Source organism: Leguminivora glycinivorella, chromosome 10, assembly GCF_023078275.1.
Source record: "Leguminivora glycinivorella isolate SPB_JAAS2020 chromosome 10, LegGlyc_1.1, whole genome shotgun sequence".
Classification (NCBI taxonomy): Eukaryota; Metazoa; Arthropoda; class Insecta; order Lepidoptera; family Tortricidae; genus Leguminivora; species Leguminivora glycinivorella.
The window spans coordinates 446,500-461,276 of NC_062980.1; the positions used below are offsets into that span (position 1 = coordinate 446,500).

The 14,777-nt window shown below is 38.4% G+C and overlaps 1 protein-coding gene and 2 long non-coding RNA genes across 3 annotated transcripts in view; all 3 read right to left on the bottom strand.

Moving 5' to 3' along the window:
* Positions 1-1,094: 1,094 nt before the first annotated feature.
* On the bottom strand, positions 1,095-2,922 carry LOC125230537. The gene is made up of 4 exons (XR_007177530.1): positions 2,783-2,922; positions 2,116-2,193; positions 1,856-1,982; positions 1,095-1,476 (listed from the first exon to the last, which is right to left on the bottom strand). It is a non-coding gene; the product is annotated as an uncharacterized LOC125230537 (long non-coding RNA).
* A 123-nt stretch (positions 2,923-3,045) lies between these two features.
* LOC125230511 lies at positions 3,046-4,535 on the bottom strand. The gene is made up of 3 exons (XR_007177525.1): positions 4,322-4,535; positions 3,805-3,919; positions 3,046-3,604 (listed from the first exon to the last, which is right to left on the bottom strand). It is a non-coding gene; the product is annotated as an uncharacterized LOC125230511 (long non-coding RNA).
* A 6,396-nt stretch (positions 4,536-10,931) lies between these two features.
* LOC125230285 (ecdysone oxidase-like) overlaps positions 10,932-14,777 on the bottom strand; it is a 32,933-nt gene continuing 29,087 nt past the window's right edge. Inside the window, exons 3-4 of the mRNA XM_048135403.1 lie at positions 12,752-12,882; positions 10,932-12,591 (exon numbers count right to left, since the gene is read on the bottom strand). Of these exons, the coding sequence (XP_047991360.1) occupies positions 10,939-12,591; positions 12,752-12,882 (1,784 nt within the window). The 3' untranslated portion in view covers positions 10,932-10,938. The remainder of the gene's footprint in view (positions 12,592-12,751; positions 12,883-14,777) is intronic.

A 14,777-nucleotide genomic window follows, 5' to 3' on the forward strand; every position in this document is an offset into this window, starting at 1 on the left:
TCAATATTAACATGAGGCATTACTGTAGTAACCATTAAAACCAAATAAGTTCAATTAAGGACATGATTACATCGATATACACACTTTGTGAGAGTGAACTATGATATTGTTCAATTTGAATCTTTGTTTTGTTATACATTTCAACTGAGAAGCTTGTTCAGTACTATCATTCATGTTCAATTGTACTATGACTTACTTTGTCTCATTTACTAAGACAACAACCCCTTATTGATAATTGTCATAAAACACCACGGGACTGAATTAGACAAATTATGTTTTATACCTATTTACAAATACATACGTTAACTTGACAGATAACATAAAACGATTCATATCTAATTCAGGCTGGTGATGCGTTTATGAATAACGCCATAAATAAAACAAAAGTTATAAAAAAATGACATTTATTCATAATATACTTGGCACCTACTACTACTACCTACTTAGAATAAATAGTTTTTTCTTGCGGCGGTTATCACATCACAGCTAACCTAACAACTTACAAGTTCAATGGAGGAAGAAATCGAAATTTTAAAAACATGGGAGTTGGAGAACTTAAGACGCTACAGGAGCGAAAATGCTAAAATGGAAAGGAGCCCCCCTTTCAATTTGGGAATTCAAATTTAATATACAAGTGTTATTAACTAGATTTATCGAAAAAAAATGTCCATTAAGAACTCAGTTAAAAAATATTGCGAAAAAAATCTTTAAAATCGAGGTTCCGCTCTCGACTGTTTCCCCCTTCAAAATTAGGTCAATCGTAACTAAATTTGAGAATCTGAATAACAATGAAATAATCAGTGTCGGACCGTTCAGTTTTTGTGGCTAATTGTTACCAATTTTGAATACCACACCTTTTTTACGCCATAATCAATAACACCGTTTTTGAAAATTTTCGATGGGCTCTAGCGTCTTTAAAAATAAGAATCTCAAAAAATCAAAACGGTCCGACACAGATAAAAATTATTATAATCTGTCTTGAAAAAAATCATTGCTGTATCTTGAAAAACCAGGGAGGAAATAGTCGAGAGCGTTTGTATGGAGAATAGATCACTCCTGTATCGTCTTAATACCAGAGTTCACCAGTAAGTACAATGTATTATATTTTCATTGTATTATATATTTTGTAGCACGTATCTACTGCGTTCATAATGGACTGTCTTTCATAGATTATCGATCTGCTGACAACAACTAGAAATGATTCGATTTTTTCAAGAGACTCACCCACAACAATTATGTATGGCTGGCATGACAATCCTATTTTTTGAAGTGTTGCTATGCGAAGTTCGATGGTCTGGCTAATTTCTACACTAGAGCGGATATGCTTTATGAAACCTTCCCTTACTTCCATTTTACTGGGCTTCCAATTTTGACTTGCACCGGAACCTCGCTTCTTCTTTTGGCGGACTGCCGCAGTGTTCAGCAAAAATGGAATGGTGAGAAATCCGGCTATATTCGTTGTTTCCTCATAGGGCGCTATAAAAATGGGACTAGTTAGTAAAATATTATTACAAACGATATAATATAAGGAAAGATCAATGCGGGTAAGTGAACAGTGGGGCAACTGAAACGAGCCACGAAGGTTAAACAAACTTTGCCACCGAGTGAAATACAAAATTTTACACTACACCGACACAAACAAAATATTAACTGTAAAACATCTAACTAAATCAAATCTATCAAGCTTGAGACATCCAGTTAAAATTTGTATGAAATTTCTTTGCACTCTTGTGGACAAAATGCAGTTTTGCTATCTGTTTTTGAAGACTAAAGAGAGCCTTTGCCAGTCGGTGTGGTGAAACTAACTATTTTAACATAGACAACATCTGCTTTATCAATTTTATCATATACTTACAATTGGTAAGTGCAGTAAGTTCGACTTTTTGTATTTCAGCTGTTCCTGAAGATTTATTTTCATTGATGGAAAATTTATAAACAAATTGTCCTAGTAAATTTCATGTGCTTTTGAAGTCGTTAAGCCGCTGGAATGATAAAACAAACAATTAAAAACAAAAAGTAAAAAGAAACGAATGCAGTATTCAGTTATACATATAATAATTATTTTAAAGTTACATAGTAAAAAGTGACTTAGCTAGTTAATGTTATTATATTTACCAAAGAATATCCTTGTGGTTTTTTGAGAGCAGAATATTTTCAAAATAGTGATGCAGAGTCCAATGACTTTTCCACAATCTGAAAAATATTTAGAAACTTTACTTTTCATTTGCCTCTTTAATTAATATAATTATAATACAATTAATTACAGTCATAACCTATACACTCACAGTATAATGTATCATAATAATAAATAAATTAATTAATGTAATAGGACATTCTTACACAGATTGACTGGGTCCCACAGTAAGCTCAAGAAGGCTTGTGATGTGGGTACTCAGACAACGATATAATTAATAAACAAATAATTATATAAATAAAAAACATCCATGACTCAGGATTCTCAGGAACATACCTGTGCTCATCACACAAATAAATGTCCTTACCGGGATTCGAACCCAGAACTGCGGCTTAGTAGGGACGGTCACTTAGTCACTCGCTAGGCCAGCCCGGTATCTTGCCTAACAAACAATGCAGTTATATTAAAAATATTATTGTGATAAGATGAGTATGTTACTTCAAAAATGGTTGGAATAAAATCTCTCTCTGGTATGTTGGTCTGCCTATGCAGTATTCATTTATTGAATTGTAATTCTTATAATGTTTTTTACAATAAAATACAGAACTTCCTCCTTCTAGGTAAAGAAGTCTGTTAGAAACTGCTTACCCTGGAATTATAACTGGGCTCTGCTTTCTTCTCAGCAATTGCAGATGGCACATTTTCCTTTTCCGAGGACAAGTTTTCCTTTTCTGAAGTTTCTATAACTATTAGGTCTGTGCTTATGTTAAACTCAGAAAAATCCATCAGAGTCTGGAAATGAATGATACAATTAATATCACATACCATACTACAAAATTATGAACAGCGTGGAAAAATATTTGGCCCTAGAGGAACCGTATTACATATTTTTTTAACTCAAAGTTAATATTTTTCAATATTGCTACAATATCTATAATTGGGGGGCCATTATGCTAGCAGACAAGATTTAAAATTGAAACAACTCTTAAGGGCAAAAGGTAATTATTTCTCTGTTAATTAATCTATTACAAAGGACTCCACTGAGCCTTGCCTTATATTATGAAATTACTCTCTAATTTACTAAGTTTACAGAGCCGAGGGCTAGCTACACTTGAACATGAGACTAAGGTTTTAAATTATTTAAGGGAACAAACGTGGATCAGCGAACTCTTGAGTTAAAACTACGGGTAGAAACGGTGTACGGCGGATATTAAAATAAAAGGTATAGTAACACGGAGGGTGCCAGAACCATAATTATGCCGGTTCGATGATGTAGATAAGAGTGATTGGAAAGGTCTAACCTCAAACGTGCTACGTCAGCCGCCTCAGACCACCACGACTGCCACGTCAGCCGCCTCAGAGATGGTGTCGTGTGGATGACGGCAGCGTCAGCTTGCCGCCTGTAGGTTACCGGAACACAGCGGGGAATGCTGGCGACCGGCGCGAGGATTAGGCGACGCGGCGTGAACCCTGAAATGTGTATACCAGTCTTTAAGTAAAATTCCAAAGACGGCGTCCGTGAGACTTGGATCGCCCGTAGGACAGGGGAATTGCCCCGGAATTCGAATTCCGAACGTCAACGCGTTCTGTGAAACGACCTACTGCTAATTTGGAATTACACATAACCTAAGTGACAATTTGACAAGGTTTTTAAAGAATGTACAATTTACCGTTGGTGGACAAAAGGCGAGCGGAGAGCAGTTTTGCACTTATTTCAACACCCGGGCACGCTGGGCGTCGCCTATTACCATCGGAACATGGTTTTATTAGCGTCCGATTCCGGGGCTGGAAAATATGCAACGCTTTGTTAGAAACTATCCAACTATAAGAAAATACACAACAGAATCACTATCAAAACTCACTCAAACGGGCGATTGCGCCCGATTTTGACTCGGGCTAAAGATCCCCTCGCAATTCTCTCCCTGGCAAAAATAATTCCGGTCTCTCTCATTTTGACGGAACTATAGTTACCATACCAAGTCTAAATCGGCTCGCGCCGCGAACAGCACATGCCGGACGTTCAACGAAAATTGAGCCAACTTAAATGTGTATTTTATAGACAAGAAATTTAAATGTGTATTATTACGAGATTGCATCCATTATCGGCCGGGGCCGCAGCCCAGCAAGCTATTGGCCTCGTGTCATTAGCAACTTGACTAAATAATGAAAAAAATACATTGTACTTACTGGTGAATTTTCGTATTAAGTTCTCCAACTCCCATGTTTTTAAAGATTCGATCACTTACTCCATTGAACTTGTAAGTTGTTAGATCTGTGATGTGATAGATAACCGCAAAAAAATTAACACAAGACGCGTTGACAAATCACTTCGGCGTCAGTGTTGCCAACTCCGATTTTGAAAAACGCTAGGCTAATGTATAGAAGATGTCTAAAATACGTTAACATTTTTTTTTAAATGAGTCTACCTCGAATTAAAGGCATAAAGGTACTTAAAATAAATGATTAAAAATAATTCATGAATGATTAAAAATAATTCAGTACCTATCTAAAATTGAAATGCCGTCAAATGATACCTAATGTGCAGTAAAATTCACCTTTGTTATTTGGTTACGAGTCTGTTGTTTTTTAGCAATATATTTGATGGAATTTTTATTTTAACTAATAGATAGTAATCAATAGTAAAGTAATCAATAGTAAATTACGATACAAGTGCGAAAAATGGGAAATTTGAAACGAGTTGTGATTAAAACACGAACGAAGAGAGTTTTTTAAATCGACAGGAGTAGTGAATTACCTATAATACTTATTCTATTCGTACATGTATCGTACAACGTTTTACAATACATACCATAATTATGTAATAGTACATTACGATACAAGTGCGAAAAGGTGGAAGTTCGAAACGAGTGGCAATAAATTAAAACACAACAGAAGGGAGTGTTCTAAATCAACACGAGTTACGAATTTCCTTTTCGCACGTGTATGGTACGACGTTTTTCAGTACAGATGGTCCTCCGAAGTTTCGACCTGACAAGAAATGAATCACTTTTCACACTAGTGCGTAAAAAACGCAACATCTGTACTGAAAACTATATTATAAGTCAATAAAAATATATATTAGCCCCAGTGTCAATATATTGTAAGTAATATATTATATGTTGCCCGTGTGGTGACGGGTTAAGAATTTCACAACCCCTTTCTTCCCGTGGGTGTCGTAGAAGGCGACTGTGGGATACCTATGGGTTAAATTGTGGCGTAGGCGAGAGGCTGGCAACCTGTCACTGCAATGTCACAGTTTCGTTTTCTTTCAATCCCTTATTTGCCAAGAGTGGCACTGAAACGAGTAGATTCATGTGCTACCCCTTCATGGGATACAGGCGTGATTGTATGTATGTATGTATGTATATTATAAGTCATAATTTATTGATTATTTCTCCTCATTTCCTCGCAAATTAGGACAAATTAAATAAATATACTAAAGCAATCTAAGCCTTGGAATGCTTGAATTTTCTGCCTTAACATGTACCTATATAATTATATGCTTAAAATCCTTGCACTTTAAGATGAAGCCTCACGCGCTACGCCGAGTCACGTGATCACGCGTATATATATATATAGCGTAACCGAAATTGCTCTAGTGTGGCTTCACCCTTTAGGGCTTCTAGATAGAACTTGCTACAGGCTCTGCGCTGCTTTATCCGGCACTGCGTCTGAGCTGAGCCAATTATATCATTTTTTCTGGGAAGGGGTGGATCCGTTCCTGACTTGGATACTCATGAAGAATACAAAACTGAACCCATATCGAGTCCGGCTATGCTAACGCTGCAGCGTTTTTGATAACAGTGTGCAAGCGTTATTGCGATTATTAAATAACTTTAACGATTCTGACAACACTTTCATAGTGGGCTATCAAATATGAAAAGCATGGTTAGCTTAATAGGATCAGCATGGCAATCCGTTAATAACTCACCCTTCCATTTATTTTGAAAATTGTTATATTACATCGACGTCCGCCACACACGAAAATTCATAATAAAATTGAATACCATATGGCGATGACAAATATGGTTGCTTTCAAGTTGATGCCTTAGACCAAATATGTAAAAATATGTGCCCAATGCTAAATAAAAATTTTCGATGAAAGAGCCGTGAAAATATCCCAGATCTGGTATATTTTATTCCGAGTTGGCAACACTCGCACGCGCTGCGGGAGGGGCGCGGGCGGAAGGCGGATGTACAAACGCTTACCCCTACTATTCACTTGATTGATCAGATTACCAATTATTTGATTTGTTTATTATGATAATAGATTTAACAATTCATTCTTAGTAGAACTCAATTCATTTCGTAATTGATACAACAATTTGATCATAATGGGATTGAGAAATGTATCTTCGTTGTTTCAAAATTTTATATGTCTAGAACTATTGACATACTTATCTGTCTTAAAGAATTAGTTGAGGATTGAAGCAACCTAGATTTAGTTTATGTCAAATACCAAGTCTTATTTGAATCAACAAAGACAAAATAATCAAATTAAGCATGAAAATGCTTAAAACCATTAACATACTTATTTGTTTTAATGAATTAGTTCAGGATTGAATGTACCTACACGTTTAGTTGTTTCAAATACCTAATCTTATTTGAACCAACAGACAAAATAATCAAATCAACTATGAAAATGTTTAAAACCATTAACATACTTATTTGTTTTAATGAATTCGATCAGGATTGAATCTACCTATGTTTAGTTGTTTCAAATACCTAATCTTATTTGAATCAACAAAGATAAAATAATCAAATTTACTATAAAAATGTTCAGAACTATTAACATACTTATCTGTTTTAATGAACTAGTTCAGGATTGAATCAACCTATGTTACATAGTTTTGCCTAACAAGTTAATAATTGATTCAAGGTGTTCATTGGTTAGGAATAACAAAACACCTAAGTTATTAGTTCAATCATACATTCCTTTATTGTTTTAGTAATCAGCTTTATTTGAATTGTATAAGATCGTAATTGTAGTGATTAACTTAACGTCAACTAAGAGAAAACTGCTCTTAGTTGGCCTTCATTTTTTAGAGTGTATGACAAACAACGGAGAATGTTGTTCATTTCAGTCTTAGACTGAAAATGACCATAATCTGGTTTATTTTGCATTGCACTGATACGGTTCGCTGGTCAGACGATAACTCCCAAGAGTCTTAACGCGACATTCTAACTTCATAACATTATTACTATGCATTTTACATCGTGTAGGTACAAACAAGTGACGATCAAAATGGCAGTAGTTTTGAGAAAACTAGCAACAAAGCCAGTTTTAGAGATCTTATCTTATCTTATCTTAAATCTGCGGGGACCCTTCTGGATACACTTCGATCCATCGGGATCTTTTATGCAATTACCCCCTTCGATCCTAAGATCCTTCAGCTATTCAGCAGCTTCTCGACCATCTCCACGTTTCGGATGATGAGGCTCATGGGTAGATTGGGTAGCTCTCTGAAGTCCTTTGGTACCAGGTAGCCTGCTCCAAAGTTCTTAATTCTTTGTCTGGCGAGGGCGTGACATTTGCACGTTAGATGTCTGACGGTCTCTTCCTCTTCACCACACATGCGACAATCAGTGTTGTCAGCGTGTCCCATCTTGGCCAAGATTAATTTGACCCCGTAATGGCCTGTGAACACCCCCGTTATAATTTGGAGTTATCTTTTGCCTAGCTTTCCTAGCTTTTTGCTCCATCCAGAGTCTAGGTTTTAGAGATCAGTGGGCTATTTTGCCACAGTGACATTGACACTTGACACTGACAATTCTGTGCCTATTTCTAGGTTGATAACATTGTTACTCAGCGTCAAATGTTTCCTTGTTGAACAGGCAATGAACATCTATTGTGAAATAGGCAACGTTACCAAGAGGGGATCTCATGAGCCGTGACAGAAAGTCGAGATGACGTAAGACATTTACCGCAGGATAACGGTATTATATTACTGAAAACAACTGAAAATAAGGAAAACAAATATTATATTCGGATTATCATGCGTTTAATGATTTACCCTTGATTAAAACCAAGTTAAAACATATGCAAATGCCAAAAGAGATGTTGAGAGACCATTGCTTCGCTTCAAAGACTGCGCCAAGAGGGACATGGCAGCCTTTAAAATCGACTACCAAAACTGGGAGAAGCTTGCGGAAAAGCGAACGGAGTGGCGAAAGTGCGTTGGAGATGGTCGCAAGTTCGTCGAGTTTGCGGCACTTGCTGACAAAAGGGAAAGAAGACACCATAGCGGAACGTCGCGATCGGTTGCAAGCTTCCCTTGTCACAAAATATGTCGCTCTCGCATAGGTCTCTTTAGTCATCAAAAACGATGTCTGTCGGACATTGCACCATAAATCGTCTGAAATAGACGCTAAGACCAGTAGTAGTAATATGATAGCAAAAAACATGTCTATACCTATGTCTAAATTGTCTAACAATCTATTTCTAAATACGTATGTGCCTCATATTTAATCTAACTAACAAATTATTTTGGCTCAGTGATCCAAAGTGAATCTTGGCCTCCGAAATGAAAGATCACCGCCGTTCTCAATACTGTCCAGCCTCTTGCCATATTTAATCTATGCCGTAAAAAATGTGTAGGTTATGTATGTGTGTATAGTATACACTATGTAACATAATTGCCGAAGATAAATCCCACGGCTTATACATTACTTTCTATAGTACCTTTAATTTTCATGGTGTTTATTTTTAAAAAAAGGAAGTGGTATTCGTAACCGCTATTCGATACCGGTTATGCTCTTAAATGGATCACCAGCATTAATGTTACACCCTGTACAGTACGTACGAATATGTTGCCACGCCCTAAGAGGTTCTTTTTTTATACCACGTCGATGGCAAATAGGCATACGGTCTGCCTGATGCAAAGCGGTCACCGTAACCTGTGGACGCCTGCAGCTCAAGGTTCTATGTGTGTGCCTACGAAATTTTAAGAACACTTTTGTAAATACTATGGAATCAAAAAGAATACAATCCTTTTAGAGCATTCGTGTAATAAATAAATGATTATGATTATTAATGTCATATCAAGATCATATAGTTAAAGTATAAATGGCACTGAAGGCGAGACTAATTTAATCGAGCGAAGCAAAACTGTTGTTTAATGGCAGCGGCCCTTAAGCTCTCGTTCCCGTCGTCAGTGATCACATTAATTAATTGAAATACGGTTGTACTCACGTTATTATATCGCTATTGCTGCGACATGTTTCGGGCCAATATTTTTACACCCCCCGATATTTTTACACTTGACTGTACGTAGACTTTTTGGTCTTGTCACGAATTTGACAAGGCTATTATCCTTTTGTCACTGCATGCTCCAATAACTTCCTATTCCGGACGATGGCTATTATTCTACAGACACTAGGCTTACTTCGAAGATCGTATACTTGTCATTCATATAATACCATATAATTAGGTACATATCGACTCATATGTATATCTCGGTTTTTATTAATTGATATTGTTGCTCAAAGCAAAATGTGCGGTGGTGCAAGTGACCGTTAAGGAACGAAAACTGATGAAGTGATAATGAAGAAAGTCGTAAACTTCATTAGATATCATATTCGACGACCTCCGTTTCCTACTGAAAAATCCGAAAACATACTATAAGTACCTACTGCTTGAGGGAGTTATTCACACCGACTAATTTGCAAACATCCAGAGGCACCAACACATTGTACAGCGACAATTTCGTGACAACATTATTTTTAGAGGTTACACAAGCTCACAGCCATTTTTGTAACCACAAAAGGCTTCAAAACTTTATGTAATCCACTTTGTAGGCGATACAAAGCCACTTTTGGCAACCTTGAAATATGGTTTTTAAAAACATTTTAGCGACTTAAACAGCTGCGTACATATTTGTGCGTACCCGTGGCGGCCAGTGACGTGCGGAAGTTAAGCGTTACCTAATTATCAATTCATTTAGTAGAAGCGTAAAAATAACAAATACAATCATTTGAAAACATTTAGAATGAATGACAAAAAGCTCAGGACGCGGTTATCATTAGAAATTATCGACCCCCGGTTTTATTGTACACTATATTATTAAAATATATTATTTTAACAAAGTTAAATCTTATGGCACTGTTGTTCATTGAAAAGATATGTCATTTTGGATCTGGTAAGGAACAGTTTGTCGGCGCTGTTCGCTTTTCTCCATACGATGAAAGTTATTTTCCATGACGATCTCGGTATCCAGTAACATATTAAAATTCCTACCATGAGTCTTCATCCTACACAATTTTGTTACCAAGTCGTTATCGTAACGGTAACGATTATACGAATATGGAAATCGCGCGAGTTCAGTCGAAATGAGATACGGGATTCGCAAAGCTCACGGGGGATAGAGGATTTCATATTCTTTCTCGTTATAAAGGTGTTGTTTTGTAAAATATAATCGTATATTTTCGTTTTTGTTTCCAAGGTGATTCGGTGTAGGGTATATGTAGGAGTATCACAGACTCTGGATAGAGCTCTCCTTTTGAACGGGTGACGTTAGTACTCTAAATAAATGGTTATGTAAAATTATAGAAATGACTGGGAGTGAGAAAGTTTCTTAGGTATCTTCTAAGGGTATTTTAACCTTTGCTGGGTTTTTAGTGACATCTTAAGATGCATTTAAAAATTAAAGAATACTACTCACTAAAATGAGTTTTTGGCCTCCACAACAAGAGCATGCACTTTGCTCGGTCTTGAGCGGTATCGCGCTAGCTTTCGCTGACGCCGAGCTCACGAAGGTCAAGCTCCACTCTATCAAATAATAAAAAGGCAATGTTTGTCTGATCATTTATTCATCATCATAGTCGTCATTCGAGCCAACATTGCCATTCAAGATGAAGTCAGCCACGCGTTCACCGAGGGCGATGGCAGTGGCGGCGGTATTCGCTCGCGGCAGCTCCGGCATGGCGCTGAGGTCGGCCACGCGCAGCCCGTCCACGCCGCGCACGCGCAGCTGTTCATCCAGCACCGGCCCCAGCGCCGCCGTGCCCACCGCGTGGAACACCGAGTACGTCATGTGCCGGCAGAAACACGTCCAGTACCCCACACGATCCTCCTCGTACTCTGGACATCCATCGAACTTCAAGTGCAACATAGACGCATTGTGCGCCTTGTATTCAGGCGTTTCCACCAGATGTTCCAAAATTGTGATACTGCGCAACATTTCCTCTATATCGCGCTCGTCACCTAGGTAATTCGGGAATATAGCTGGAACATCAGTAGGGTCTGTGCTCTTCAGTCGAATAGTACCTCGAGAGTAAGGTCGTAATACTACAGGTGAAACGGCCATTAAAGCTTTGTGCACGTTGGCGGCACTGAGCTGACGAACGACATCCAGTTTCAAACCGACAGCGTTTTGAACGATCAGCTCGATGCTTTGCAGTAGATTGCGGTCTACAAAGGCGTTGATTAGTTGCAGCGTCGGGAGTTCGCAGTCGGAGCTGTTATGGGTGAGCTTCCGCTGTTCGAAGTCGTAGCACTTGGTGTTCGCGAGCGCGGTGGCGTCGGTAAGGCCGTTGGAGGCGAGAGGTCCGTCTTTAGTGGCTATCCACTGCACGCCCTGCACGCCTTTAAGTCCGATCACGAAGGGGTTCAGCACGGGGATGCCGGGGCCCGGGTCGGCTTGTATAAAGCAGAGCGGCAGCACGTGGTCGCTCATGTTGTCGCCGACGGGCAGGTCGACGCGCACGGGGATCCCCAAGCTTTTCAAATGGTCGGCGTGTCCTATCCCGGACAACATTAATATCTGAGGGGTTCCGATTGTCCCCGCTGAGAGGATCACTTCTTTCCTTACGTAAAGATTGATTTCCTTTTTAAGCAAACCGAGCACATCTAGATTTTTTTGAGTTATAACCTTAATTCCCTTCGCTTTATTGTTATCGTCTAAGATCACGCCAGTGCACCGTGTGCGTTTTGCCACTTTCAGTGCTTTTTTGACGTCTTTTCTTGTAAGGTATCCACGCGCAGTGCTCATACGAGTGCCTTTGTGCACGTACCCTACCACTTGAGTTACACCAATTTGCGATTGAGCATTCACATTTGGATTGAAAGGGAAATCTAGAAGTTGTAGACTCCTAATTATTCTGTCGTGCCACGAGTTTTCGGAGTTGGTGAAGAAGCCTACTTTCATGGTTCCGTTGGTGTTGTGATAGGGAGCTGAAGTGGGTGGTAGCTCGTCCAAGACTTGCAAGCCCTCGTATTTGAGGAAGTATGGTCTGACGTCTTCCCAGGCCCAGCCGTCGATGGCGAGGTCGTCGAAGTCGCGGGGGTTGCCTCGCGTGTACATCATGTAGTTGATGCTGGTGGAGCCGCCGAGGCACTTGCCGCGGCTGAAGCGGCACGCGTTGTTGTCCCGCGAGGCGAGGCAGGAGACGTTGTTGGGGATGGTCGGGTATTGCCAGTCTATGTTTGAGCCGAGGAGAGCCTGGGCACCGCTTGGGATCTGGAAAGAAATCGAAAATAAATTGTGTGTTAAACATTTAAAAAAATTACATAATATGTCATCCGTCTTGTGTCGATATTTCTAGCATGTTCTTAAAGATCTGCAATGATACAGGAACATTATGAGGAAGATGCAAGCGTGATAATTGTTTGTTCCTTACATCGCTGAGTATATTGGGGTCGTCCCCCGCTTCCACAAGCAGCACTTCATATCCAGCCAGCGCCAGTCGAGACGCGGCGGGAACACCGCCCCCTCCACCCCCCACTACGATGTAGTCAAACTCCTGACCATCTGAAAAACAGACATTTTTAGCTGCTTCAAGTAAATTGATGACATGAGATCTGATGTCATCGGTAAAAGTTTATTTTACTTCACTAGTGGCATAGGTAGTATAGGTACCTATATTATGTGGCCTGGTTACGTTTTTACTTGCTTCAGATTCGAGACAAATTTGTTGATCCTTAATCATCATTCCACACACATTTTAACTGCATACTGATACTGTGTTCGAGCTACGATACCCCTCATTTCTCCATACAAACGCTCTCGCCTGTTTCCTCTCTGGTTTTTGAAGCTAGATCAATGGTTTTTTCAACACAGACTTTTATTATCAATATCTGTGTCGGACCGTTTTGCTTTTTTTGATATTTTTGTTTTAAAAGGAATTAGAGCCTCTCAAAGTTGGCAAAAACGGCTTAATTGAATTTGCCAGAAAGAAAGGCGTGGTATTCAAAACTGAGATCAATTATCCAAAAAAACGAAACGGTCCGACACAGATAATTTCCTTGTCATTTTGAATTCCAAATTTCGTAACGATTGGTTAAGTTTTGGAGGAGGAAACAGTCGAGAGCGGAACCTCGATTTTTGCAGTTTTTACGCGGGATTTCGCGCCTGAGCTGCAGTTGTCCCTATCGCACCAAATTTAGGGGCGGGGCTAAGTTTTTATATACGTACACTGAAATAAAGTGATGGGAAATACTCGACATCTAATGTCGATAATCTAGTGATGTGAAAAGTTATCGATATACTACGTCGAAATATCGACATACCGTGTTTGACGAACTTTTTAGTTAGAAATACGTACTATTATATGTTCATATTTAAAATTGGTGGTCCAAAAAAGACCAGTCTGCTCCGAGACCACGGGGACAATGCCGTCCTTGAAACGTCGGAGGTTAGTGTTTAAAACATAGTAAATACGCGATTAAGTCCCGTTTGCAATTTTAAATAATCAATGTAAAAATCGTGAAAGTTTGAATCTGTATTATATATTCTGTGGAAATACTAAGTCCATATTTTATAAGTATAGGTACGTAACAATTGCATACAGGTATAGGTTTATTTTATACATGCATAACTTTTCTCGTCATTGGTTTACTAGTAACAATTATAAAGTTATGCTGTATTTTACGATAGATTCCACGAATATTAGGCAACTATTTGGTATTCGGTCTTTTCAGCCATTTTGCCGAAAATTTGGTATTCGGTCATCATTGTTTATTTATTACTATTCTGCCGAACACCAATTAGGTAAGTAGTTATATTAGTCATATTATATGTACTTAAATTATTTACACACAATAAAAACAGACATAATATTAATAATTTAAGTCATGTTTTAAAATATTTAAAAAAACAATGGGCCTTATTTAGTAATACATAGTTTGTTCAGGTTGGTACCAGTACCTGCCCTTAATAAGGCCCAGTGCTTATATTTCTTCTAAGTTTTATCAATCATGCCGTTTTGTATATTTTCTTCGCAGACATAGAATCAAAAAATGCCCTAAATAGTTACTTCTCTAAATAAGGCCCATCGCTCGCTTCTTAAGTTTTATAACTTTGTGTAAACATTGTGTTCATGAATTCAATCATCAATTTTTGTGATAAGTATTTATACTACGGTCTGTCGTCTAAAATACATTTATTCAGGACTATGCATTTAGGATATGGTACTCTAAATTAGAGGGGTTCAAGTCTTAACAAGCAGTGCGTCAAGGTCAATGTGGTCAAGATAGGCAGACTCTATTTCATATTAAGTTTAAAGGGACAAAATTAGGTACTTAATTAAAGTAGTGTGCGGTAGCCTGCTGTCCTACGGGGCAATAAATATTATAATGTATTGTGTTTATGTGTATTGTGTATCATAAGTACTAGGCGTTTGCGGGGTCGCCTTCCACTCTGAGGCC